Here is a 25,154-nt window from a genome sequence, read left to right on the forward strand (position 1 = left end):
TCTGAAATCAAGAGCTGGTTGAAAGGTCTAGAAAACTGTCACGTGTATGGCCATCATTACTCATGCTACTTAATGGCCAAAATGAGAGGATTGCCCACAGTCCCACCTAATTGTTAGGAAGGGGTCAGATAGACCCGGGAACTTAATGTTTAGACTAAATATCAAACTTCATCTCTTTTATAGTACATAAAATAGAAGCAGTAAAAATTTGCCTTTGAGTGTTAATAAAAATAAAGACAAAATCAAGTTTATACTTTGGCTATAGATTTCATGTCTGGAATTCTCGGCTTGAGTTCGGAGTTCTTCAAAAGCCATAATCATTCTCTACAATAAAATCATAAAAAGAACATACATATATATTTGAACAGGTATTTATTGTACTTTGTTACAATGTCATTTCACATTGGTAAATACAATATAACGGTAAGATTTAGGCCCTAATCACATTTATATGGGCTTTCCTATAAGTGTTTATCACCCAAAAAGAAGCTCCTGCTCCTTTTTTCAAATGACAAGCTTCATGCGATTTGTGAAGCCGCGGTTGCTGCAATTGCAGTGCGTTGTGCTGTGATTGCCACGCAATTTGAGATTATGCCTGCATTCCCAAATCTTGAGATGTGAATGGGGCCTTCCCAAATGCATTAATGAAGTATTTAAATACTATACTTCTTTCTCTGATTTTTCCATATACTGTACCTTTAAATCTATACGACCAGCTACAGCTGAACGAGAAGCTTAGTCCAGACTCGCTATTCTTCACCCTCTCCACCCTGGATGCCCCCAGCTGTAAGTTATGCTGTTTTTGTTTTGTTTTTGTTATTTTTTTTTAACCTTTTTTTATATACTATAGGCCAGTCATGTGACGCACTTGGTGCAGAGTACAGCCTGTCATTGACATGAATGATCATGCGTCGCTGTACTCATGTATATGGAAGGCTATAGTAAATACAAGTAAAGCTTACAAGCGTATGGGCTTTTTCGCTTTACTTATGATTATGGTAACACTGCTGTATACATGTGTACAGCAGAGAACAGCTTTTCATTAGGGATGATCGAACTTTTGAAAAGTTTGGTTCGACCAGAACACCCGAATTTCCCGAAAGTTCAGTTCGGATTCCAGAACCTCATTGAAATCAATGGGACCCGAACTTCTGGAATCAAAAAACACCATTTTGAAGCCCTAAAACCCAATAAATGCCCCTAAAAAGTGCCTAGGGTTCTGGGTCATGCCCCAGGAACTATTAATCACACAAAAAAAAGTTCTTGTCGTTTTTGATAGAGAGCCAATTATTGAAAAAATTATTGAAAAAAAAAAAAAGATTTCTTTGGATTTAGTGTCTGGGGGGTCTAAAAAGTGTACCTGTGAAGTTTCAGCTCTGTAGCATGTCCAACCAGAATTATAGCATGCCAAACCTTTAAAAATGACTTTTTTGCTTAACCGCGCCAAGAATAGAGTTTTTTTTTGGAAAAAGGTGCTGTCTCTTTAAATGTGCATATAATTAACGGGTGTATTTTCACAATGGGGCTATTATTAACAAATGTTTTCAAGAAGTCAAAAGATGTATGTAGATGCACTTTATTTCATGTAAAATGGTGTTTGGTGCACTGTAACTTGAATTCTCACAAGAAACAGACATTTAAGCATGGATACATTGAGGGTTAGGGGTAGGGGCCACAATGTAGTGCACCGTGAACAAGATTAGAGATGTTTTGGATGAATACTGTTGTCTCTTGACTTTGAATAGAAGTAAATGATGCTTAAAAATTGGGCCTTTGGTGGTGCCGACGATGCCTTGACACCATAACCCTATGAAAATGCTGGTCATGAAGGCAATAATTGCCTTTGTAAGGAAAAAAATTGCAATGATATGCATCTGTGAAACAGGTGCGCAAAAATTGTTTGGGTGTTGGCGGAGCCATACCACTGTAAGCCCAAAGAGCTGGTGTTGAAGAAGGCGTAAAAATTATGAAGGTGTGCACCTGTGGAACAGGTGCGCAAACATGGTATTTTTTGTGTTGGCGGAGCCTCCCCACCGTAAGCCCAAAGAGCTGGTGTTGAAGGAGGCCAAAAAATTATGAAGGTGTGCACCTGTGGAACAGGTGCGCAAATATGGTATTTTTGGTGTTGGCGGAGCCTCCCCACCGTAAGCCCAAAGAGCTGGTGTTGAAGGAGGCCAAAAAATTATGAAGGTGTGCACCTGTGGAACAGGTGCGCAAACACGGTATTTTTTGTTTAGCGTAGCCTCCCCACCGTAAGCCCAAAGAGCTGGTGTTGAAGGAGGCCAAAAAATGATGAAGGTGTGCACCTGTGGAACAGGTGCGCAAACATGGTATTTTTGGTGTTGGCAGAGCCTCCCCACCGTAAGCCCAAAGAGCTGGTGTTGAAGGAGGCCAAAAAATTATGAAGGTGTGCACCTGTGGAACAGGTGCGCAAACATGGTATTTTTTGTTTAGCGTAGCCTCCCCACCGTAAGCCAAAAAAGCTGGTGTTGAAGGAGGCCAAAAAATTATGAAGGTGTGCACCTGTAGAACAGGTGCGCAAACATGGTATTTTTTGTTTAGCATAGCCTCCCAACCGTACGCCCAAAGAGCTGGTGTTGCAGAAGGCCAAAAAATTATGAAGGTGTGCACCTGTGGAACAGGTGCACAAACATGGTATTTTTTGTTTAGCGTAGCCTCCCCACCTTAAGCCCAAAGAGCTGGTGTTGAAGGAGGCCAAAAAATTATGAAGGTGTGCACCTGTGGAACAGGTGCGCAAACATGGTATTTTTTGTTTAGCGTAGCCTCCCCACCGTAAGCCCAAAAAGCTGGTGTTGAAGGAGGCCAAAAAATTATGAAGGTGTGCACCTGTGGAACAGGTGCGCAAACATGGTATTTTTTGTTTAGCATAGCCTCCCAACCGTACGCCCAAAGAGCTGGTGTTGCAGAAGGCCAAAAAATTATGAAGGTGTGCACCTGTGGAACAGGTGCACAAACATGGTATTTTTGGTGTTGGCAGAGCCTCCCCACCATAAGCCCAAAGAGCTGGTGTTGAAGGAGGCCAAAAAATTATGAAGGTGTGCACCTGTGGAACAGGTGCGCAAACATGGTATTTTTTGTTTAGCGTAGCCTCCCCACCGTAAGCCCAAAAAGCTGGTGTTGAAGGAGGCCAAAAAATTATGAAGGTGTGCACCTGTGGAACAGGTGCGCAAACATGGTATTTTTTGTTTAGCATAGCCTCCCAACCGTACGCCCAAAGAGCTGGTGTTGCAGAAGGCCAAAAAATTATGAAGGTGTGCACCTGTGGAACAGGTGCACAAACATGGTATTTTTTGTTTAGCGTAGCCTCCCCACCTTAAGCCCAAAGAGCTGGTGTTGAAGGACGCCAAAAAATTATGAAGGTGTGCACCTGTGGAACAGGTGCGCAAACATGGTATTTTTTGTTTAGCGTAGCCACCCCACCGTAAGCCCAAAGAGCTGGTGTTGCAGAAGGCCAAAAAATTATGAAGGTGTGCACCTGTGGTATTTTTGGTATAACTAAAATGAGGTTCTGTGAACCTAAACAGAATGAGAGGAGGGTTGGAGGGTGGCACCCTGGTCCAGGCTTAAACTGAGGCTCAGCAGCCACATCGCAACGATAGACTAGTCTACAAGGTCTTGCATCAGGTGCATCAAAGCTTGATATCCACGACTGATTCATTTTAATGAATGTCAAACGGTCGACTGAGTCAGTGGAGAGTCTCGTTCGATGGTCTGTGACGAATCCTCCTGCTGCGCTGAATGCCCGTTCCGATAGGACACAGGAAGCAGGGCAGGCCAACAACTCCATTGCATACTGGGCCAGTTCTGGCCAGTGGTCTAATCCTAAGACCCAGTATGCCAGTGGATCGGATTCGTCACATGAAAAGCCCTCTGTGTCACTTTGTGCCCTGACGTAATCGTCCACCATGTGATGCAGACGCTGTTGATGCGATGTGGCAGCTAAGAGGCCTGGGCGGTGAGGACTAAAAAAAGACCGAAAGGCATCCGTCAACCACACGCCTTCTCCAACGCTCCTCTCGTGACCCACAGTAGAGTCCATGGTAGATTGTCCCCGCCCCTGCACCCTACGGGAGTCGGGGAACATGTTCACCAGAATCCTCTTGAGACTGTCCTCAAGGGATTTGATCCTGTGGACTCTCTGGGTGGATGGGAAAAGCTCAGAGACTTTTGACTTGTACCGGTGGTCAAGTAGGGTGGCCACCCAATAGTGGTCAGTCTCTTTAATGGCCTTGATTCTTCGCAGGCTCTGAAGCATGATGTTTGCCATGTGTCGGAAATTAGCAAAGGCCTCAGAAGCTGACTCCTCTGGGTCACTTAAAACGACATGATCTTGAACGTGCTCTTCCTCCTCCCAGCCACGTACTACTCCAAAGTGTCCCGAGGGAGTCAAACTAGGCCTTGCAGATTGCCGCATGTCTTTTTCCTCCTCCTCCTCAAAGCCTGCAAAAGTTCCCGAAGAATCGTCCTCCTCCTCTTCCACCCCTGGATCCTGCTCGGGCCTCTGGGAGCTAGGCATAATGGGGTCAGGATTCTCAGGATAAAGGGGGCCTTGAGAGGCAAGGAAGTCCTCCTCTTCCTCCTACTGCTCTGCCTCCAGTGCCCTGTCCATAATGCCACGCAGAGTGTGCTCCAACAAAAACAGTACCGGTAGGGTGTCACTGATGCATGCGCTGTCCCGGCTGACCATCCTTGTGGCCTCCTCAAATGGCGAGAGGACAGCGCATTCATCCTTAATCAAAAGCCACTGCCGTGGCGAAAAGAAGCCCAGGCGCGCTGAGCCAGTGCTGGTGCTGTACTCGCAGAGATATTCATTGAGGGCCCTCTGCTGCGTGTACAGGCACTGCAGCATAGTCAAGGTGAGTTCCAGCGGGTGGGCATGTCACAGACGAGGCGGTGTACCGGCAGGTGAAACTCGCGTTGCACTTCGGCCAAACGTGCAGTGGCACTGTACGACCGACTGAAGTGACTGCACACCCTTCTTGCCATCCTTAGCACATCCTGCATTCTCTGGGTACGAGTTCAAAAACCGCTGTACCGCGAGATTCAGGACATGCGCCAGGCATGGCACATGGGTCAACTTTCCCTGCCAAAGGGCGGCCAGGAGGTTTGACCCATTATCGGTAACCACCATTCCTGGCTGCAGCTGGTGTGGTGTCAACCACCTCTGGGCCTGTGCCTGCAGAGCCCCAAGAATCTCAGGGGCAGTGTGCTGCCTGTCCCCTAGACACACAAGCTGCAGCACTGCGTGACACCTTTTGGCCTGAGACATAGAATAGCCCTTTGAACGCTTACGTGGTACCTCATCATATTCAAAGGACCATGCTGCAGAGGAGGGCATGGAGGAGGATGAGGAGGAGGAGCAGGAGGGGGTAGAAGTGATCGATCTACCCGGATCAGCAACACCACCAGCTGTTTGCAGACGTGGGGGCAATACTGGCTGCAGCACCGAGCTCTGGCTACAATCCCTTCTGCTAGCAAGCAGTGTCACCCAATGAGCAGTGACAGAAATGTACTGTCCCTGCCCATGTTTGCTTGACCAAGTGTCAGCCGTCAGGTGTATCTTACGGCTGACTGACTTGGCCAGGGACGAAACTACATTGCTTTCCACATGTTGGTATAGGGATGGCAGGGCTTTACGGGCAAAGTAATGCCGACATGGCACCTGCCACTGTGGAACTGCACATTTTGCAAAGTCGCGGAAGGGAGCAGACTCTACCAGGTTAAATGGTAAGAGTTGCAGAGCCAGTAGTTTTGCCAAACTACTGTTTAGATGCTGGGCATGTGGGTGGCGGGGAGTATACTTTTTTTTTCATTTACATAGTGTAACAAAGCAGAAGTAAGAGAAATGCTTCAACTCTCTTCAACAGACTCTGTATCACTGTGCTAGAGGTTAGGCGGGGCTATGTTATATACTGTTGGGCGTATTCACTCCTGATTGGCCTCTGGTCCCAGTAGTCACTCCAATCACGTTCCTTGCAGACTCCTGCCCCCTCATTGGCTTTTGCTGACGTTTCTGGGCCAATCACTGGCTTTTAAAGCCCAGTTCCTGTCCCATTGCATTTTGGGCGGTTCTGGTGGCCGAATTCCGAACTTTTACCGCAAAAAGTTCGGAATTCGACCGAATTTCGAACACCCAAAGTTCGGGTCGAACCGATGGTCGACCCGAACCGTTCGATCATCCCTACTTTTCATGTCCATGACAGGCTGCATGCTAAATCTGGGCTGCCCAGGCAGAGGAAAATGCTGTGTGCAAGAGCCCTTAGTTTTCCCCTGGCAGTGAGTGGACCTCCATTATGCAGATAGATAATGTGATGATGGCTCTCTTACTCAATGTACTGTAAGCACAGGGCACTATGACGATGTCCCCTCAGGGGATGGGCCCATGATGCCCTGCAGTTGCAGTATCTCCTTAGTCTTACTAGTTGAAAGATGTTGCATGTTATTCAAGCCAAAAGACTGAAGACATCTTGTGACAGAAAATAAATAGTGTGGGGGATAACTCTACATTTAAGGTAAGCATTGTGGCCATGATGTCACACATTTCTACAACCAAGGTGCTTCTACCTTCAATGAAACTTTGATGGAGTATTAATTACAAGAATGGAGAAATCAGGCAACTCTACCGTATACAATAATGGCTTTTCCAAGAATGGAAAGGACTTCTTGTTAACTAATATTACTAATACTAATACATTGAAGAACTGTGAGAAAATACCCCAAGCAAAAACAGCATTTACCCAGAAGTGCTTTCCTCTTGCTTTCATAGTGTAAGACTTTGTAGAAAGGTCCTAGTTTGATAGCAGGCCATAGATGGCATCAAAATAACACAATTCAAATTGTGAACACATTAACTCCACCTTTTTGTTACTAAGGCTCTAAGAAACACAGCAAAACATATGCACTGTTATAAACACAAGGCCTTGTTATGCATGGCTTAGGTTCAGAAGTCAGGTTTGTGCATCTACAGCAAACCATTAACACCATGGCAAACACAAAGTTGGAATGCACAAGTCACAAAAGCACAGGGCCGGATTAAGAGCATCATGGGCTTGGTGCTGAGGATTTTGAAGGGCCTTAAGGGCCGTGCCTTGGCATGCACCCAGAGGAGGAAGGGTGAAGCCATGCATGCCTAATTCAACATGGGATGCTGTCTCTGAAGCCCATAAACACATCCATGCATCGGCAACTGTCCCTCCTTGTCCGGCCTTCGCGCTGTGTGGGGAGGTTCTGTGGGTGCTGCCTGGGGAAGCGAGCATAGAAGCCAGACTTCTGTGATTACAAGTGACAGAAGAGCGGTAACAGTGAATATGGCCAACCCGGGGCCTATATAAAAGGTAGGGGCCTGGAGCTGCAGCTCCAATAGCCCCTACGTTATTCTGGCCCTGCAAAAGCATAACATCTCAAAAACAAAGATGCAGATTTTTACAAAATGTACATACTGTACAGTTAGGCCCCGTTCACATAGCAGCGACGCTACTTCCCGGGGCGACCTCGGAGCGGCCGGCACGGACTTCATAACATTGAAGTCTATGACGGTCGCTCCGGGTCGCCCCAAAGAAGCTCCGGACCCTTTTTCTAAGTCGGAGCGACTTGTGTCGCTCCTATTAGAACGGGTCCGCAGCTTCCCTATGGAAGGCGACCTACGGCGACCTGTGAGGCGACCAGGTCGCCTCACAGGTCGCCCCAGTGTGAACGGGGACTAAAACCTTAGATTGAGAGTAACTTGGTCTGAGAGTGTTTTGCAAGACAAACAATTTGATTTGATAAACGAGCGATGTCTTGATATACAAGTAGCGTCATGTCTCAACTGAGTATAAAAAAGAAGACAAGTGCCTCTAAGTGTAGCATTATGGTTACATTTAATGAAGGTAAAAATTATGAAACTCACATGGTTTAGGATTAAAACAGGCACATCTAAGTATGCAAGCATCCGGGGTAAAGTGGTCTTCATGGACCATCCTCCGCACTGCCATCAACATTATCCCTTCCACACGTTGCTCCACGAGCGCTTCAAGCCTTGCTTCCAGATTGCTCTACTACAGGGTAGTCTTCCCGGTCATGACTGCAGAACAACAGCGGTGAGAGCCGGCGGTGCGGAGGACAGTCTACCTGGACTGCTTTACCCCAGATGCCTGCATAATTAGATGTGCTTCTTTTAATCAACAACCATAAGAGTTGCTAAATGATGTAACCATATTGCTACACATAGAGGTGCCTCTCTTCTCTTTTATACACTGTAGCGCCTGCTGTATTTTGCTTCTAATCCCCTTGTGGAGGCTGTCATTTGTGGATGGACGTTTTATGGTTACACAACCTATCACATTGCTATATACTTTTTATATGAACTATAAACTGAAGGACTTATGGATAAATGGTTGTGGAACAAATCATATGAGTTTCCATTATTTCTTATGGGGAAATTAGCTTTGATATTAGTTTTGGATTACAAGCATGTTTCTGGAACTAATTATGCTCGCAATCCTAGTTTTACCGTATTAAGATATGCAAATGTGATCCAAGCTCTGTGAGCCTTAAAGCATACAGGGGTGAAATCACTAATATATGTCAGTGGTACTGGGGGTAAAAATTTGGATGTAAAGCATATCTGTTTATCTACCAAATTCCACAAACAAGAACTTTCCTGAACAAAAACTTGCCTCAATATTGTTGTTTAGGTCATCATACATTTGCCTTGTTTCATCAATTTCATTTTCATCTAAAATAAAGAACATATATTGTATAGAAACATTCTAAACTAACAAATAATTGTAAACATTTTTAAACTAATATGCAGATTTTTTACAAACTCTAATCAAGCTACATGAAGCTAACTTTGTTTAAAGTACAGTAAAACCTTGGGGTTGAGAGTAACTTAGTCTGAGAGTGTTTTGCAAGACAAGCAAACTTTTTTAATAAATTATGACTTGATAAACGAGCAATGTCTTGATATATAAGTAGCGTCATGTCACAACTGAGTATAAAAGAGAAGACAGGTGCCTCTAAGTGTAGCATTATGGTTACATTTAATGAAGGTACAACATTTAGCAACTTGCATGGTTGATGATTAAAACAGGCACATCTAAAAATGCAGACATCTTGGGTAAAGCTGTCCACAAAGACCATCCTCTGCACCACCACCGCCACCATCCCATCCACGAATGCTTCAAGCCTCGCTTTCAGTTCGTTCTACTGCAGGGTAGTCTTCCCGGTCACGATTGCAGACTGACAGCGGTGAGGGCTAGCGGTATGAAAGACAGTCTATGAGGACAGCTTTACCCTGTATGCCTGCATACTTAGATGTGGCTCTTTTATTTATTAACCATGTGAGTTGCTAAATGTTGGACCTTCATTAAATGTAACCATATTACTACGCTTAGAGGCGCCTCTCTTCTCTTTTATACTTTGTAGCTCCTCCTGAATTTTGCTTCTAATCCCCTTTTTGAGGCTGCCATTTGTGGATAGATATTTTATGGTTACACAAACTATCACATTGCTATAATTTTTTAATATGCACTATAAACTGAAGAACTTTTAAATAAAAGGTTGTGGAACAAATCATCTGAGTTTCCATATGGGAAAATTTGCTTTGTTATACGAGTGCTCTGGATTACAAGCATGTTTCCGGAACATATTACGCTCGCAATCCAAGGTTTTACTGTACTTAAAGTACATTTCTGCCCAAACTAAAATGTATATATTCCTAATAAGTGCTGTAAGAGTAGTAACCACTTGCCGACCAGCCGCCGCCTATATAGGGCGGCAGGTCGGCAGGTTCCCGCAAATCGCCATACCTGTACGGCGGTTCACAGGAGCAATCCTGGGGGCGAGCATCCACTCTCCAGCGGGAAAGACGATGCACGGGGCCGTCGGCCATGATTGCCGCTGGGCACCAGCGATCACTCCCCGTGAAGAAAGAACAGCGGTCTGCTGTTGTAAACACAGCAGACCGTTGTTCTCTCAGGATCAATACAGAGCTCCTCCTCTTTAGGAACACATGTCTCTGTGTTGATTTTACAAGCTCATCCCCCCACAGTTAGAAAACACCCCCTAGACTCACATTTAACCTATTGATCGCCCCTGGTGTTAACCCCTTCCCTGCCCGTGTCATTATTACAGTAACTGTGCACATTTTTAGCACTGAATACTGTAGTAATGTCACTGGTCCCGCCAAAGTGTCAAAAATGTCCGTTAGAGGTCCGATCTGTCCGCCGCAATGTTGCAGTGCTGCTAAAAATTGCTGATCGCGGACAAAATTTTTAAGGACGCTGGCCCTTTAAAACAGCGATTCCCACGGACCCCCACCGCAAACTGCACCACCTGTGGAGACCCTTCAGAAAAAGTAATAGCCACAAAAGAAAAGTTTTTACAGGAAAATAGCAGAGAAAACAGTTAAAATCACCCAAAAGTGTCTGTACTTGCCACACGCTGCTGCAGTAAAGATGAGAGAAAGGAGGAAGTGATCTCACGCACATAGAGGCCTAAGCCACAAACAAATTGTGCCTGATGAAAGTCAATGGGAGGAAGCACAGGCAAAATGGCTGCCGCCCTTACTAAGCGGTTGTCCATACCAAAGATGGCACCCGATCAGCGCCAAAATGATGAGTTAAAATGGCTGCTGCCCTTAAATGAGGCCCAAACAGCCTCAGTTTTGGCGAACGGCGCCAAACTAAGCACATACACATGAGCTGGCCACCACAGGGAACCCCAGAGAGCACCCCCAGATACATTAAGCCCCCACAGCCCCAAGACACAGCAGTTTGCCACGCAGAGCACTCCCAGCAGGGGCAAGGAGGAAGGGAACCATATCAAAACGGCCAGTAGGGTGATATCACAGAAGCCACTAGAACTGCCATCCCCTAAGAGTGGGCCCACAGAACACCCCCACAGAACATAGTCCCAGGTACAAGGGGGTAGTAGTACTCACCAGTCCAAAGAACGCAGGCACCGATCTGATATGGAACACCTCCCACCCTAATTGGTGGTGCCGTCAGCCAGGAAGGATGCTAGCAACATACGGGTGTTCCAGAGTTGAGACATCCCGGCAAAGAAGACTCCACAGGCTCTTCCTCATCTCAAAGGGCACTGTCGTTGCGAGGCCAGGGCGCACCAATTACCTGTTACGCTCGGTGGCAGGCTGGGACTCCATAAGGATCTATATTGTCCAGTGCGAGGCCCAGCTCTGCTGTCGCTTGTAGTCCTCCAGGAATTCCCTGACTAACTAGCAATAGTGAGTGAAATAAAAAAGCTATTTTCAAAAGAAATAACACTTTTCAAAAAAAAACTAAGAAACTGAGACACTAGGTCCCAGCAGGGAAACCTAGCCTACTCCTGACGCTAGGCAGCATAAAACTGAAGGACAGTGGTAACTGGATCGGGATAATGGCTGAGGGACGGCCCCCTGGAGGTATGCTTAAGTGTAGAAAGTTTTTTATGAACATTTAAAACTGGTTAGCTTGCTTCTGCAGAGGGCCCCATTACCCACTCATGAAGGCTGTATGAGGGGCTGCGACTGTCAGAGGATGTAAGAGTAAATAGAACTTACCGTAAAATTCTTTTCTCTGAGTCCTCTGACAGTCGCAGCCAGTTCAGATGTTCTTTGCTATTCAGTGCTGCTCTTCAGTTTCGTAGCAAGCAGTATAGGAAGACAACGAACCCCAAAAATAGAGGGGCGGGGGCTGCGACAGTCAGAGGACTCAGAGAAAAGAATTTTACAGTAAGTTCTTACAATAATTCTATTTTCTCTTCCGGCCTCTGACAGTCGCAGCCCGTTCAGATGTTCTTCACTATTGGGATGTCCCAAAGCAGTGCAGGTGTGAGGGGTGGGAAAAGACACAACCAAAGAACGGCAACGTGTCAACAAGGCCAGAGAAAACTGAGCCAACAGGGCAACAGAAGCTCAACAGGAGCTAACCTCAGAACAGAAATCACCCAAACGAAGAGAAAAAAAACACGTCTCTTCAACAAAACCGCCGCGCTCAAAACTTGCGGCCAAAGGAAGCATCCAAGGATGCCATCACGTCAAGTCTGTAGAATTTTTGTGAAAGTGTGCACAGACGACCAGGTCGCGCTTGCACACCTGAGCCACAGAAGCCTGATGGCGAAAAGCCCAAGAGGCACTCACAGCTCTAGTAGAATGTGCCCAACACAATATCCTCGTTGAGGTGGGAATCCTACACCACCTTAGGGAGAAAAGACTGAGTTGGTCGTAGGACCACTGCATCCCTATGAACAACTAGATGAGGCGAACGGCAAGACAGAGCCGCCAGTTCAGACACTCTGCGAACAGAGGTGATAGCCACCAGAAAGGCCACTTTCTGGGACAACACAGGCAGAGAGATGTCTCTGATGTTCTCAAAAGGAGTCCGTTGCAAAACGGACAAGACCAAATTCAGGTCCCACGGATGCAAAGGAGCCCTCCGCGGTGGAGCCAGATGATGCCCCCCTTGAATAAAGGTGCGAATCAGGGAATTAGTTGCCAAGGTACGCTGGAAGAAAAACAGCCAAGGCTGATAACTGGCCTTTGATCGTGCCCAGCACCAAACGCTGGTGCACAACTTCCTGCAGGAAGGCCAAAACCTTTGCCACTGAAAAGGAGCGAGGATGAAACCCTTGCGACTCTTACCAGGCAAAATACGCCTTCCAGGTACGATGGTAAATCTTCCTGGAGGTAGTTTACCGAGCCTTCAAAAAGGTATTAATAAAATAAAGGGTGCGTTGATAACTTATGGTGGTAAAGCTGCAACCAAGGTACTGTGCCAAGTGTAAATGTGTTATAAATAATTGGTGCGCTAAACCAGTTGAAGTGATTACAATAAATCAACTCGATGTAACAATACAGTGCTAACAATATGAAAAAACTTCTAAATAAAAATCCAAAATGTTGCCTTTGCAGGACATTGAGGCATGTAATGTGTGGAGTCAATAAGAAGATCTATCATCCCGGGTCCGTAAGGAAGAGTCCATCTATCCAGCTACCTGTCATATTCTGATTGAGGAAGAGCAATAACTCCTGCCCATAATCTTTTACATCTGGTAAGAGGCTCTTCAATGTGGTTCACACGAGGGTGGATGTGCATGATATCTGCTTTATTGGATTGCTCATGATATATATATATTTGGTAAGAAGTACAGCCAGCTGGTGGTGGGAATTCTATTCACGTGGAAATCTCTTTCTTTGGGATATGGCTTCAGCACTTTTGCTACAACGTCACAGTTTCACTTGAAGTTATTTTATCCACTGACACTGTTTGGACATGTTTTGATGGACTTGAACATTTTGGATTTTTATTTAGAAGTTTTTTCATATTGTTAGCACTGTATTGTTACATCGAGTTGATTTATTGTAATCACTTCAACTGGTTTAGCGCACCAATTATTTATAACACTTCAATAAGGTATGACAGCATCCGAGAGACCACTGTCTCTCAACACCTGGCTTTCAACAGCCATGCCGTTAAAGCCAGAGACCATAAGGCAGGATGGAAGATCAGCCCTCGAGACAGCAGAAATTTACTCAGAGGTAGCCGCCAGGGAGGCTCTATGTCCATTTGCACGAGGTCCGTGTACCAAGACCGACGAGGCTAGTCTGGAGCTACCAGAATTACCTGCACCTGTTCCAACGCCAACCTGCGGAGGAACCTGGACAAAAGTTTAAATCGGAGGGAAGGCGTAAATCAGCTGATACCGGTGCCAGATCAATGTCCAGAGTCCCCCACCAGGCCCACAGGGGATGAAACACCTCCGTATGCAGGGACCATTCCCCCTGATCCAAGGACTGATGACTGAGATAGTCCGCCTGCCAGTGCTCCTCTCCCGGAATGTGAACAGCGGAGATAGCTGGAACGTGTGCCTCGGCCCAAGTCAGAATCACGGCTACTTCCTTGGCCGCCCGGGCACTCCTGGTGCCCCCTTGGTGATCGATGTAAGCCACAGCTGTGGCATTGACGGTTTGAACCTAAACTGGGTGACCGTGCAACCAAGTCGCCCAATGGAGCAGGAAATGTTTGAACATCCTGAGCTCCAGAATATTTATCGCAAGGAGGATTCATCCGTTGACCACGTCCCCTGTGCACACAGGGTGTCCAGTACACCACCCCAGCCCATCAGGCTGGCATCCGTGGTGATCACAGTCCACAACGGGGGCTGAAAAAGCTTTCCCTGGCTCAGAGCGGGTGACAGAAGCCACCAGGAAAGCTCCGACCTCGTGAGACGGCTCAAACATATCATCCTGTCCAGGGACTGTGGATCCTTGTGCCATCTGGCAAGAATCTCTGCTTGCAGAGTCCTTGTGTGAAACTGTGCAAACGGGACCTCCTCGAAAGCTGAAAACATGAGCCCCAGGGACCTCATGCAGATCCGTAGGGAGGAGAGATCGTTGTACCTGAGGGACCTGATCTCACCCTGTAAAGTCCAAAGTTTGTCCTCCGGGTGAAACACTTTGACTGAGCGGAGTCCAAGACCATGCCCAGGTAACTCAGGTGGACTGACGGGGTCAGTGCCGACTTCTGGGAATTGATGGTCCACCCGAACCATAACCGTCAGATCGCTTGATAGAGTGGCACACGAGCTCGCCCTCAACAGGAGGTCGTCCAGATAACCGAGGACCGCAATCCCCATTTGCGCAGCAAAGCCAGCACCGGGGCCAAAAAACCCTGGTGAATACCCTGGGAGCCGAAGCTTACCAAAGGGTAATGCCACAAATTGAAAACGGTCCCCTGCCACCGCGAAACGGAGAAACCGTTGATGACCCTCGTAGACAGGGATGTGCAAATATGCATCCTTTAAGTCGATGGAGGCCAGAAGATCTCCTTGATCTAAAGACGCCACCACCGACCGGATGGATTCCATCCGGAACTTCTGCACCCGCGCAAAGCGGTTCAGAGACTTGAGGTCCAGAATTGGATAAGAGTTGGAGAGACCGACTCCGCCACTAAGTTGGGTATACAGAGGGGATCGAAAGTTTGGGCACCCCAGGTAAAAATTTGTATTAATGTGCATAAAGAAGCCAAGGAAAGATGGAAAATTTCTCCAAAGGGCATCAAATTACAGATTAGACATTCTTATAATATGTCAACAAAAGTTAGATTTTATTTCCATCATTGACACTTTCAAAATGACAGAAAACAAAAAAATTGTGTCTGCAAAAGTTTGGGCACCCTGCAGAATTTATAGCATGCACTGCCCAATTTGCATGGCTGAGACCTGCCAGTGTCATGGATTGTTCTCAATCATCATCTGGGAAGACCAAGTGATGTCAATCTCAAAGGTTTTAAATGCCCAGACTCATCTGACCTTGCCCCAACAATCAGCACCATGGGATCTTCTAAGCAGTTGTCTAGAAAACGGAAACAGAAAATAGTTGACGCTCACAAAGCTCGAGAAGGCTATAAGAAGATAGCAAAGCGTTTTCAGATGTCAATATCCTCTGTTAGGAATGTAATTAAGAAATGGCAGTCATCAGGAACAGTGGAAGTTAAAGCAAGATCTGGAAGACTAAGAAAAATATCAGACAACCAAGCTCGCAGGATTGTGAGAAAAACAATTCAAAACCCACGTTTGACTGCACGATCCCTCCAGAAAGATCTGGCAGACACTGGAGTTGTGGTACACTATTCCACTATAAAGAGATACTTGTACAAATATAGTCTTCATGGAAGAGTCATCAGAAGAATACCTCATCTACGTCCTCACCACAAAAATCAGCGTTTGAACTTTGCAAATGAACATATAGACAAGCCTGATGCATTTTGGAAACAAGTTCTGTGGACCAATGAGGTTAAAATTGAACTTTTTGGCCAGAATGAGCAAAGGTACGTTTGGAGAAGAAGGGGCACAGAATTTAATGAAAAGAACCTCTGTTCAACTGTTAAGCATGGGGGGTGGATCAATCATGCATTGGGGTTGTATTGCAGCGAGTGGCACAGGGAACATCTCACAAGTAGAAGGAAAATAGATTCAATAAAATTTCAGCAAATTTTGGATGGTAACTTGATGCCATCTGTGAAAAAGCTGAAGTTAAAGAGAGGATGGCTTCTACAAATGGATAATGATCCTAAACACACCTCGAAATCCACGGGGGATTACATCAAGAGGCGTAAACTGAAGGTTTTGCCATGGCCTTCACAATCTCCTGACCTCAACATAATTGAAAATCTATGGATAGACCTTAAAAGAGCAGTGCGTGACAGACAGCCCAGAAATCTCAAAGAACTGGAGGACTTTTGTAAGGAAGAATGGGCAAAGATACCTCAAACAAGAATTGAAAGACTCTTGGCTGGCTACAAAAAGTGTTTACAAGCTGTGATAATTGCCAAAGGGGGCAGTACAAGATATTAACTCTGCAGGGTGCCCAAACCTTTGCAGACGCCATTTGTTTGTTTTCTGTTATTTTGAAAGTGTAAATGATGGAAATAAAATCAAACTTTTGTTGACATATTATAAGAATGTCTAATCTGTATTTTGATGCCTTTTGGAGATTTTTCCATCTTTCCTTGGCTTCTTTATGCACATTAATACAAATTTTTACCTGGGGTGCCCAAACTTTTGATCCCCACTGTAAGCACCTTGACCCATTCTGTATCTGTAAAACCAGCACAGAAGCAAACACAGGCATGAGGGGGGAGCCCGCCACCAAATAAATACGTCAGGAAACAGACTCCATACGCCCATCCATCGGGTCATTAAACACCAGGGAGTCCTCCACAGGCACCACTGTGGAGTTATTTAATCCAGAAACAGTGTGGTGCACCCCAGGTGACACCGTCTGCAAAAGGATAGCGGCGTTGAAAAAAACGTTTAGGCACCGCCAGCGTGAGCTTAACGCGGCACCACTGTACGTTCACAATGTTGTGAAAACTCCTTGGGACAGGGGAATACCTGACACGACTTCTGGGCTGTGCGGGACCCAAAGGAAACGAGCTAACCTGACTGGGTGGGCTCATCATGCAAAATTGAAATGTAAAATTGTGAAATTTTTTCTGACAGAGCGAATAAGCAACCAAAGCGCGTTCCCGCGCTGCGGCGGAGGAGGACCCCACCACCTCCCCTACTAAGTGTGCGGACTGGAACCCCTCAGGGGGACGCTGTCCATGGCAACCACATCAGGCTCTGAAGAAGATGACTGAGAGAGAACCGGCCAGTACTGAACCGTACACTGTGAAAACATTTGTAGCAATGGCTGCAGGTAGAAGTGCTGCAGAAACGTGCTCCGCATGTTCCGAAAGCGCAAAAAATAGATCAGCGGGGAAAGGGTTAACCTAGGACTCATTTTGGCAGTAATACAAAAAAAGGGACACTGGCCCTTTAAATCGGCGAGTTTCCGGTCCGCACTGTGATCCCGCAACTGCCGCCGGAGTTCCCCTTTACACTGATAGAGCAGTGGATTTTTGGGAAAAAACACTCAAAATGCATTAAAAACACCCAAATGACAGAGACATATGAAAGTGAAAAACGCTCACCCCTGCAGTAACTGAAGATGGATGAAGGAAGTGACATCATCCACTAGAGGCCGACAGTGCCCTGAGCCAAACAAAAATGGATGCCAATACAAGTCAATGGGAAAAAAAGCACAGGGAAAATGGCCGCCGCCCTTACCAGGTGGATGCCCACATCCAAGATGGCGCCAAAATACAGCAAGAGAACGGCTGCTGCCCTCACAGTGAGTCAGCCATGCTGCCCTCACGCAAAATGGTGGCCGAAACAAACGGCGCCAATTTGTCAGAAAACCCAGGACCTGGCCACCGTGGGAATCTACCAAGAAGACCCCCAGGACAAGGTAACAAGCCCCCACACCCCCATGTAGCATTTACCGCAGAGCGCCCCCCAAAGGGGGCAGGGAGGTAGAGGCCGTCCAGACCAGCCAGGGGGGACACTACAGAGACCGCATGTTCTGACATCCCCAAGGAGTGGGCCCACATAACTCCCCCTGAGGTGACTGTCCCAAGGACACGGGGGGTAGCATCACTCACCATACCACAGACCGCGGGCTCTGCTCCGATACGGACCACCTCCCACCCTGAGTGGGGGTGCCATCAGCCAAGGGGGGACGCTGCAACAGGGCGTTCCAGAGTTGAGATGTCTCGGCGAAGAAATCGATCCGCAGGCTCGTCCCCATCCACAGGGGCACCTGTGGCGAGGCCTGGGCGGACCACAACCTGCACACGCTCGTAGGCCAGGCTGGGACACCATAAGGATCTAGATTATCCAGTGCGAGGCCCAGCCCCGGCTGTCGCTCGTAGTTCTCTAGGAGGATCCCCCTGACTAACTAGCGATAGTGAGTGAGTGAGGAAAATAAAATCAAAACATTTTCAAAGAAAAATAAAAAACTGAGACAGGAGTCCCAGCTGGGAAACCTAGTCCTACTCCTAACGCTAGGCAGCAAGAAACTGAAGAGCAGCACTGAATAGCGAAGAACATTTGAACGGGCTGCAACTGTCAGAGGACGTAAGAGAAAATGGATTTTTGTCTTACCGTAAAATCCCTTTCTCAGATGTTCGTTGACGGGCACAGCTTCATATCTTCATTTGACAGATAGGTTATGCTGCTCTTCCTAGGAGTAGGACATTAGACGGAAAACACAAAGCTTAACTAGGCCTATGGGGCAGTCCTAGGTGGTATACTTCCACTTCCTGCTCTGGGATCTCAGTTTTTTTCTGCCAAGTCAGGAGTAGGGACCTAGCTCCTTGCTACCCTCCTGGCACATTTTTCCTTTTTTTAAACTGAACATTTTTTCTTTTATTGTTTTTTTCTTCTACAATCAAGTTGTTCCTGTGAGAACTACAATTAGCTGCCGAACTGGGTGACGCACTGGATATTATAGATTCCTACGGTCGTCCCAGGTCTGGCCAGCGAATGCGTGCAGACCTCAGCTCCACGCTAGGTCAGCCGCAACATGGTCCCACTGGAGGGACTGGCCCGCGAGTGGGACACCTCGCGAGGACGCACACAACCTGGTTGCGTTCAGAGTTGCAGTGTTCCTCTGGGCCGCAGCACCCCCCGTTCAAAAGAAGCAGTGTCAGAAGAATACATTACTCAACTCCACAGGGGGGTGGGTGCTGTGTCCCTCAATAAACACCAGAGAAAAGGATTTTACGGTAAGACAAAAATCCAGTTTTCGCTTTCTTTCATTAATGGACACAGCTTCATATCTTCATTTGACAGATGGGATGTCCCAAAGCAGTATCAGCATGAGGGGTTGGGAAAAAACACAGCAATACACAAAAATTCCCAAAAAGGGGCTAAACTTAGCCAACCAGATAATCCAGGAGCTCAACCACGAACAACTGGAGCTCACCTACCAGAAATAAACACCCTCAAGAGGCAGAAGTCTCTGCCACAGCAGCCTGCAAAACTTTGCGGCCAAAGGTAGCATCTGCAGATGCAATAATATCCACGTTGTAGAACTTGGTGAATGTGTGTACAGATGCCCAGGTGGCCACTTTGCAAACCTGGACCAATTGACACCTGATGACAGAAGGCCCAGGAGGCACTAAGCGCCCTCGTGGAATGCGCCTTAACAGGGAAAAGATGAACCTGACCCTTAATTGAGTAGGCCTGCTTTACCGTTTGCCTGATCCATCTGGAAACGGTCGCAGCCGATGCAGCCTGCCCCTTACGAGGACCATCCATAAGAATAAACAAGGAATGCGATGTTCAGATAGACTCAGTCGCCATAAAGTACACCTTGATGGCAGAGACCACATCCAAAGAATGCAAAGCAACCTCTTTCGGGTGCTTTGGCTTAGGACATAACGAAGGCAACACAATGTCCTCCTTCAAGTAGAACCCCGAAACTACCTTCTGAAGAAACAATAGACAGGGACGGAGCACCACTTTGTCCCTGTGAAACACCAGGTAGGACGACCAACAGGACAACGCAGCAAGCTCCGAGACCCTGCATGCAGAAATGATAGCCACCAAGAAAGCCACTTTCTGTGACAAGTTGAGTAGATGAATTTCACGAATATTCTCAAAGGGCAGTCTTTGAAGAACTGACAATACCAAGTTAAGATCCCACGGAAGGGCACCAGGGACCGCACCGGTGGGGCCAAATGGCTAACCTCCTGCACGAAAATGTGAACCAAGGTATTCGTAGCCAACGGTCTTTGGAAGAAAATTGCCAAAGCTGAAATCTGGCCCTTAATTGTGCCCAGAGCCAAAAGGAACGGGGGGAAACCCCCCCTAGACTCCCACCAAGTAATATATGATTTCCAAACTCAATGGTAAATCTTCCGAGAAGTAGATTTCTCAGCTTTTAACAGAGTAGGAATCACCAATTCTGACAACCCTCTATCCTTCAATACCTGGCTTTCAATAGCCAAGCTGTTAAAGCCAGCGACCATAAAGCAGGATGGAAGATCAGTCCTTGAAACAGAAGATCTTCTCTGAGCGGAAGCCTCCAAGGAGCATCGGCTACCAGTCTTACCAGGCCTGCGTACCAGGACCAACGAGGCCAGTCTGGTGCCACCAGAATTACTGGAATCCCTTCTGCCTCAATTCTGCGCATAAGTCTCGTCAGAAATTGTATTGGAGATAAGGCATAAATCAGACATCTGTGGTGTCTGTCAGAGGATCCCGAGACCTCGCAAACAAATCTTGTAACCTTCCGGTTGATACGAGCGGCCAACAGGTCCACATCGGGGGTCCCCCACCGGAGACATAGATGTTGAAACACTTCTGGGTGAAGGGACCATTTGCACGGGCACAGTGCCTAACGACTAAGGTAGTCTGCATACCAATTTTCCATCCTTGGATTGTGTACAGCAGAGAGCACTGGAAGAAGATGTTCTGCCCACCGGACGCCCCTGCAGATGATAGGTCCACTGGGACAAGCAAAGCCTGTTAGTTTGAATTTCCATGATGTTGATAGGCAGACTGGACACATCCCGGGACCAGAACCCTTGGGCTGATTCCGTGCCCAGGACCCCTCCCAACCCAGACAGGCGTCCGTGGTAAACACTGTCCAGAACAGGGGGAGAAAGGATTTCCCTTGTCGAAGCGCCGGGGAGCGGAGCCACCAACGCAGAGATCCTCTCGCACCCCGACTCAACATGATCAAATTGTCCGGAGACAGTGGATTCTGTTGTGGAAATGTTATTAATATTTATGTGGATGTTTCTTTAGGATGTATTTTTAGCTAAATTGACATTATGTCTCCCAGTGTCAGTTTACTGGTAATCGCTATGCACAGCGAATATGGCTTTAAATGGCATTGAGGAAAGACCTGTTAGTGGAAATCTTCCATTAGATGGGATTGCACAATACTTGTAGCCTGATTCATGGTAGCGCAAGAAGAAATCCATCTCACAAATATATACCCGCCATCCGGGGCCCCGGCTATTCACTGCGGAGATGTGTTTGTGATGTGGATTTCTTATCGTTTTACCAGGATAATTGGCTGCGAATTTCTGTCATATTTGATCCATATGGCCGAAACACTGCTGCTATTGTCTTTTGCAGATATAATAAAGTCCCATTCACTGGAATAGTAGCATGATAACTATCAAATATGGTCTTTATGAAACCATATTAACCACTTAACCCCCTGGAGGATTTGGCTGTTCAAAAACCAGACCCCTTTTTTCAACTTGGCACTGCGTGACTTTAACTGACAATTGCGCGGTCATGCAATGCTGTACCCAAACGAAATTTACGTCCTTTGTTGCCCACAAACAGAGCTTTCTTTTGGTGGTATTTGATCACCTCTGCGCTTTTTATTTTTGCAATATTAATAAAAAAAGAGCGAAAATTTTAACAAAAAATTACATTTTCAACTTTCTCTTTTAAAAAATATCCAATATACTCAAATTATGTCATATATTTTGGCCAAAATGTATTTAGCTACATGTCTTTGACAAAAAAAATCTCAATGAGCGAATTTTTATTGGTTTGCGCAAAAGTTATAGCGTCTACAAACTATGGTGTAAATACCGGAATTTATGCAGCTTTAACTTTCTGACTGCCTATCTCATTTCCTGAAGTGCTAAAATGGCAGGGCAGTACAAAACCCCCCCAAATTACCACTTTTTGGAAAGTAGACATCCTAAGTAATGTCCTGAGAGGCATGTTGAGCTCATTGAATATTTCATTTTTTTTGTCACAGGTGTTTGAAAAATGACTAAAAAAAAAACATTTTTTTGTTTTTACACAAAGTTGTCATTGAAATTATACATTGCTCACACATTCCATGGGTATATGTGTAATTACACCCCAAAATATATTCTGCTGCTTCTCCTGAGTACAGGGATACCACATATGTGAGACTTTTTGGGAGCCTAGCTGTGTACGGGACCCCGAAAACCAATCACCACCATCAGAATTTCAAAAGGCGTATATCTTTCATTGCATTTTCTCATTACTTATAACGGTTAAGGAGGTCCTGAAATGTCAAGATACCACAAAACCCCCCCAAATTACCCCATTTTGGAAAGTAGACACCCCAAGCTGTTTGCCGAGAGGCATGGTGAGTCCATGGAATATTTTATATTTTGCCACAAGTTTTGGGAAAATTACAATTTTTTTTTTTTTTTAACACAAAGTTGTCACTAAAAGATACATTTCTCACACTTGACATGGGTATATGTGGAATGACACCCCAAAATAAATTCTGCTGCTTCTCCTGAGTATGGGGATACCCCATGTGTGAGAATTTTTGGGAGCCTAGCTGTGTACGGGACCCCGAAAACCAATCACCATCTTCAGGTTTTCTAATGGCGTAAATTTTTGATTTTACTCCTCACTACCCATCACAGTTTTGGAGGCCCTGAAATTTCAAGATAGCCCCCCCAAATGACCCGATTTTGGAAAGTAGACACCCCAAGCTATTTGCTGAGAGGCATGGTGAGTCCATGGAATATTTTATATTTTGCCACAAATTTGCGCGCAAGCACGGGGGGACAGTGGGGGCTTTTGCTTTTTTATGTTATTTTGACACCTTTCCTTTCATTTTTTTTTTTTTTTATCAATTTTATTGTTATCACAGTGAATTAAAATATCCCCCATGATAGAAATCTGTAGTGACAGGTACTCTTTTTTTTAAAAAATTGGGGTCTTTTAGACTCTAGATCTCTACTCTGACCTTAACGCATCTGACCACACCAAAATTGGTGTGATAAAATGCTCTCCCAATTTCCCAATGGCGTTGTTTATTTCTGGCGAAACAGAAGTCATGAAATGCTCGTAGCTTCCGGTATCTTAGGCCATAGAGATGATTGGAGCCATTCTCGTCTCCAATCAGCTCTATGGCTAGATAATTGAACCACTGGCTGCACTCTCGGGTTAACCGGTGGGACAGGAGAGCCCGAGAAATACAAACGGAAGGCGGCGGGAGGGGGGGGGGGGAGTCCCCTCCCACTGCATGTAAAAGCAGTCTAGCGGCCAATTATCCACAAGGATTGCTTTTTCATGTAAGCTGACCGCTGGCTGTAAAAAACGATTCCAAGATGATGCCTAAATCTGCAGGCATCATCCTGGTATAACCAGGTATGTACTAGTACATTGCTGGTCCTTGTTTGGCATATAGTTTAGGTTTTTTTTTCATGCAGTCTGTAGGCTGAACGAAAAAAAGAGAACCTAACAAAAATCACCACAGGAAAATTATGTAGTATACACACCATTAACCGCCTACATCCAAACCCACTTATTTAATGGTGGGTATACATGACAATATTCCACGTATACCTGAAGGTATTTTAACTGCAGTGGTGAAATCAACCTACCACGGCTGCTGCCATCAGAGGTATCCATATATGCTGAGCGCAAACGCTGTTTGTGTCAGAATATATAAAATCAGTGTGGCAGCCGACGGGTACCTGCAAGAGAAACAGGTTAACAAAAGAATGAAAAACAAAGTACAGTAAAAGTACAGTAGGAAGAGTAGAAGAACATAAAAATAACTGACACGACAACTGTTTTTTGCTTTTTTATTTTATATATATATTTTTTTTTTTAACACTTTTTTTTTGTAAACTGAAACTTTCCAGCTTAGGGTCTCTCAAAATGTCGATAGCCATCGAACATCTTTCGAGACCCTGTGTTTGTGTGCCCTACACTATGTCGTGCTGTACCCTACACTAATACTCTACTAGTCTGTGGTATGGCTCGAAACATTCCCTGATGCAGAAACCAGGTTGGTCAAGACAGATGGGACAATAATAATGGGTGTCACGCCTAAATCCGTGCCTGCTACAGACACGACATCTTCTTTGGGGGCGTCTTTGGGTAGGGGTACTCGGGAGGACATGTGAAAAATGCCTCTCATGCAGCCGAAGGGGAAGTTGGGCAGGAACACCTCCTGGGTTTAGGTAGGCATTGATGATCGCTTCCTGGAATTCTAGGAAGGATGCGGTTCATCCTGACACTCTGTATAGGACAAAGGCGTTCAGCATAGCCAATTGGAATAAATAAACAGACACTTTTTTGTACCAGCGTCTGGCTTTATGGGCAACTAAATACGGCGCCAAAAGCTGGTCGTTAAGGTCCACCCCTCCCATATTAAGGTTGTAGTCATGGACACAGAGGGGTTTCTCCATAACGCCAGTTGCCGCAGTAATTTGGACCGTCGTGTCTGCGTGAAGGGAGGACAGAACAAAAACATTCTGTGTATCCCTCCACTTCACTGCAAGCAATTTGTCCGTTTTCAAGCAGGCTCTCTCCCCCCGACTAAGACGGGAATTTACAAGCCGTTGGGGGAAGCCCCGGCAGTTAGGTCGCACGGTGCCACATGCGCCAATTTGTAATTCAAGAAGGTGACTAAATAGTGGCACGCTTGTGTAAAAATTGTCCACGTACAAATGGTACCCCTTTCCGGATAAGGGTGACACCAAGTCCCAAACTATCTTGCCACTGCTCCCTATGTAATCTTTTCCCTCGTAGACCCGGAAACTAACTTATAGCCTGTAGTCCTGTCACAGAGCTTATACAGCTTGACCCCGTATCTGGCACGCTTGCTGGGGAGATACTGTTTCATAGCAAGGCGGCCAGTAAACTTAATCAGGGACTCGTCAATGCAGACAACTTGTTCGGGGGTAAACAAGGCTGCAAACGGCTGCCACTATGGGCTATACGGGCCTGTCTTCGAATACGCAGTGGCTGCGGGTCACTACTCATGCTAGCCACCGCACCAGCTTCAACTGCAC

The 25,154-nt window shown here is 46.2% G+C and overlaps 1 protein-coding gene across 1 annotated transcript in view; it reads right to left on the reverse strand.

The window, feature by feature from the left end:
• SYCP1 (synaptonemal complex protein 1) overlaps positions 1–25,154 on the reverse strand; it is a 181,692-nt gene that overhangs the window by 11,779 nt on the left and 144,759 nt on the right. Inside the window, exons 7-8 of the mRNA XM_082248011.1 lie at positions 8,679–8,737; positions 255–324 (exon numbers count right to left, since the gene is read on the reverse strand). Coding sequence (XP_082104137.1) covers positions 255–324; positions 8,679–8,737 — 129 coding nt within the window. The remainder of the gene's footprint in view (positions 1–254; positions 325–8,678; positions 8,738–25,154) is intronic.

This window comes from Pelophylax lessonae, assembly GCF_965119305.1.
Source record: "Pelophylax lessonae genome assembly, chromosome: 2".
In the NCBI taxonomy this organism is placed as follows: Eukaryota; Metazoa; Chordata; class Amphibia; order Anura; family Ranidae; genus Pelophylax; species Pelophylax lessonae.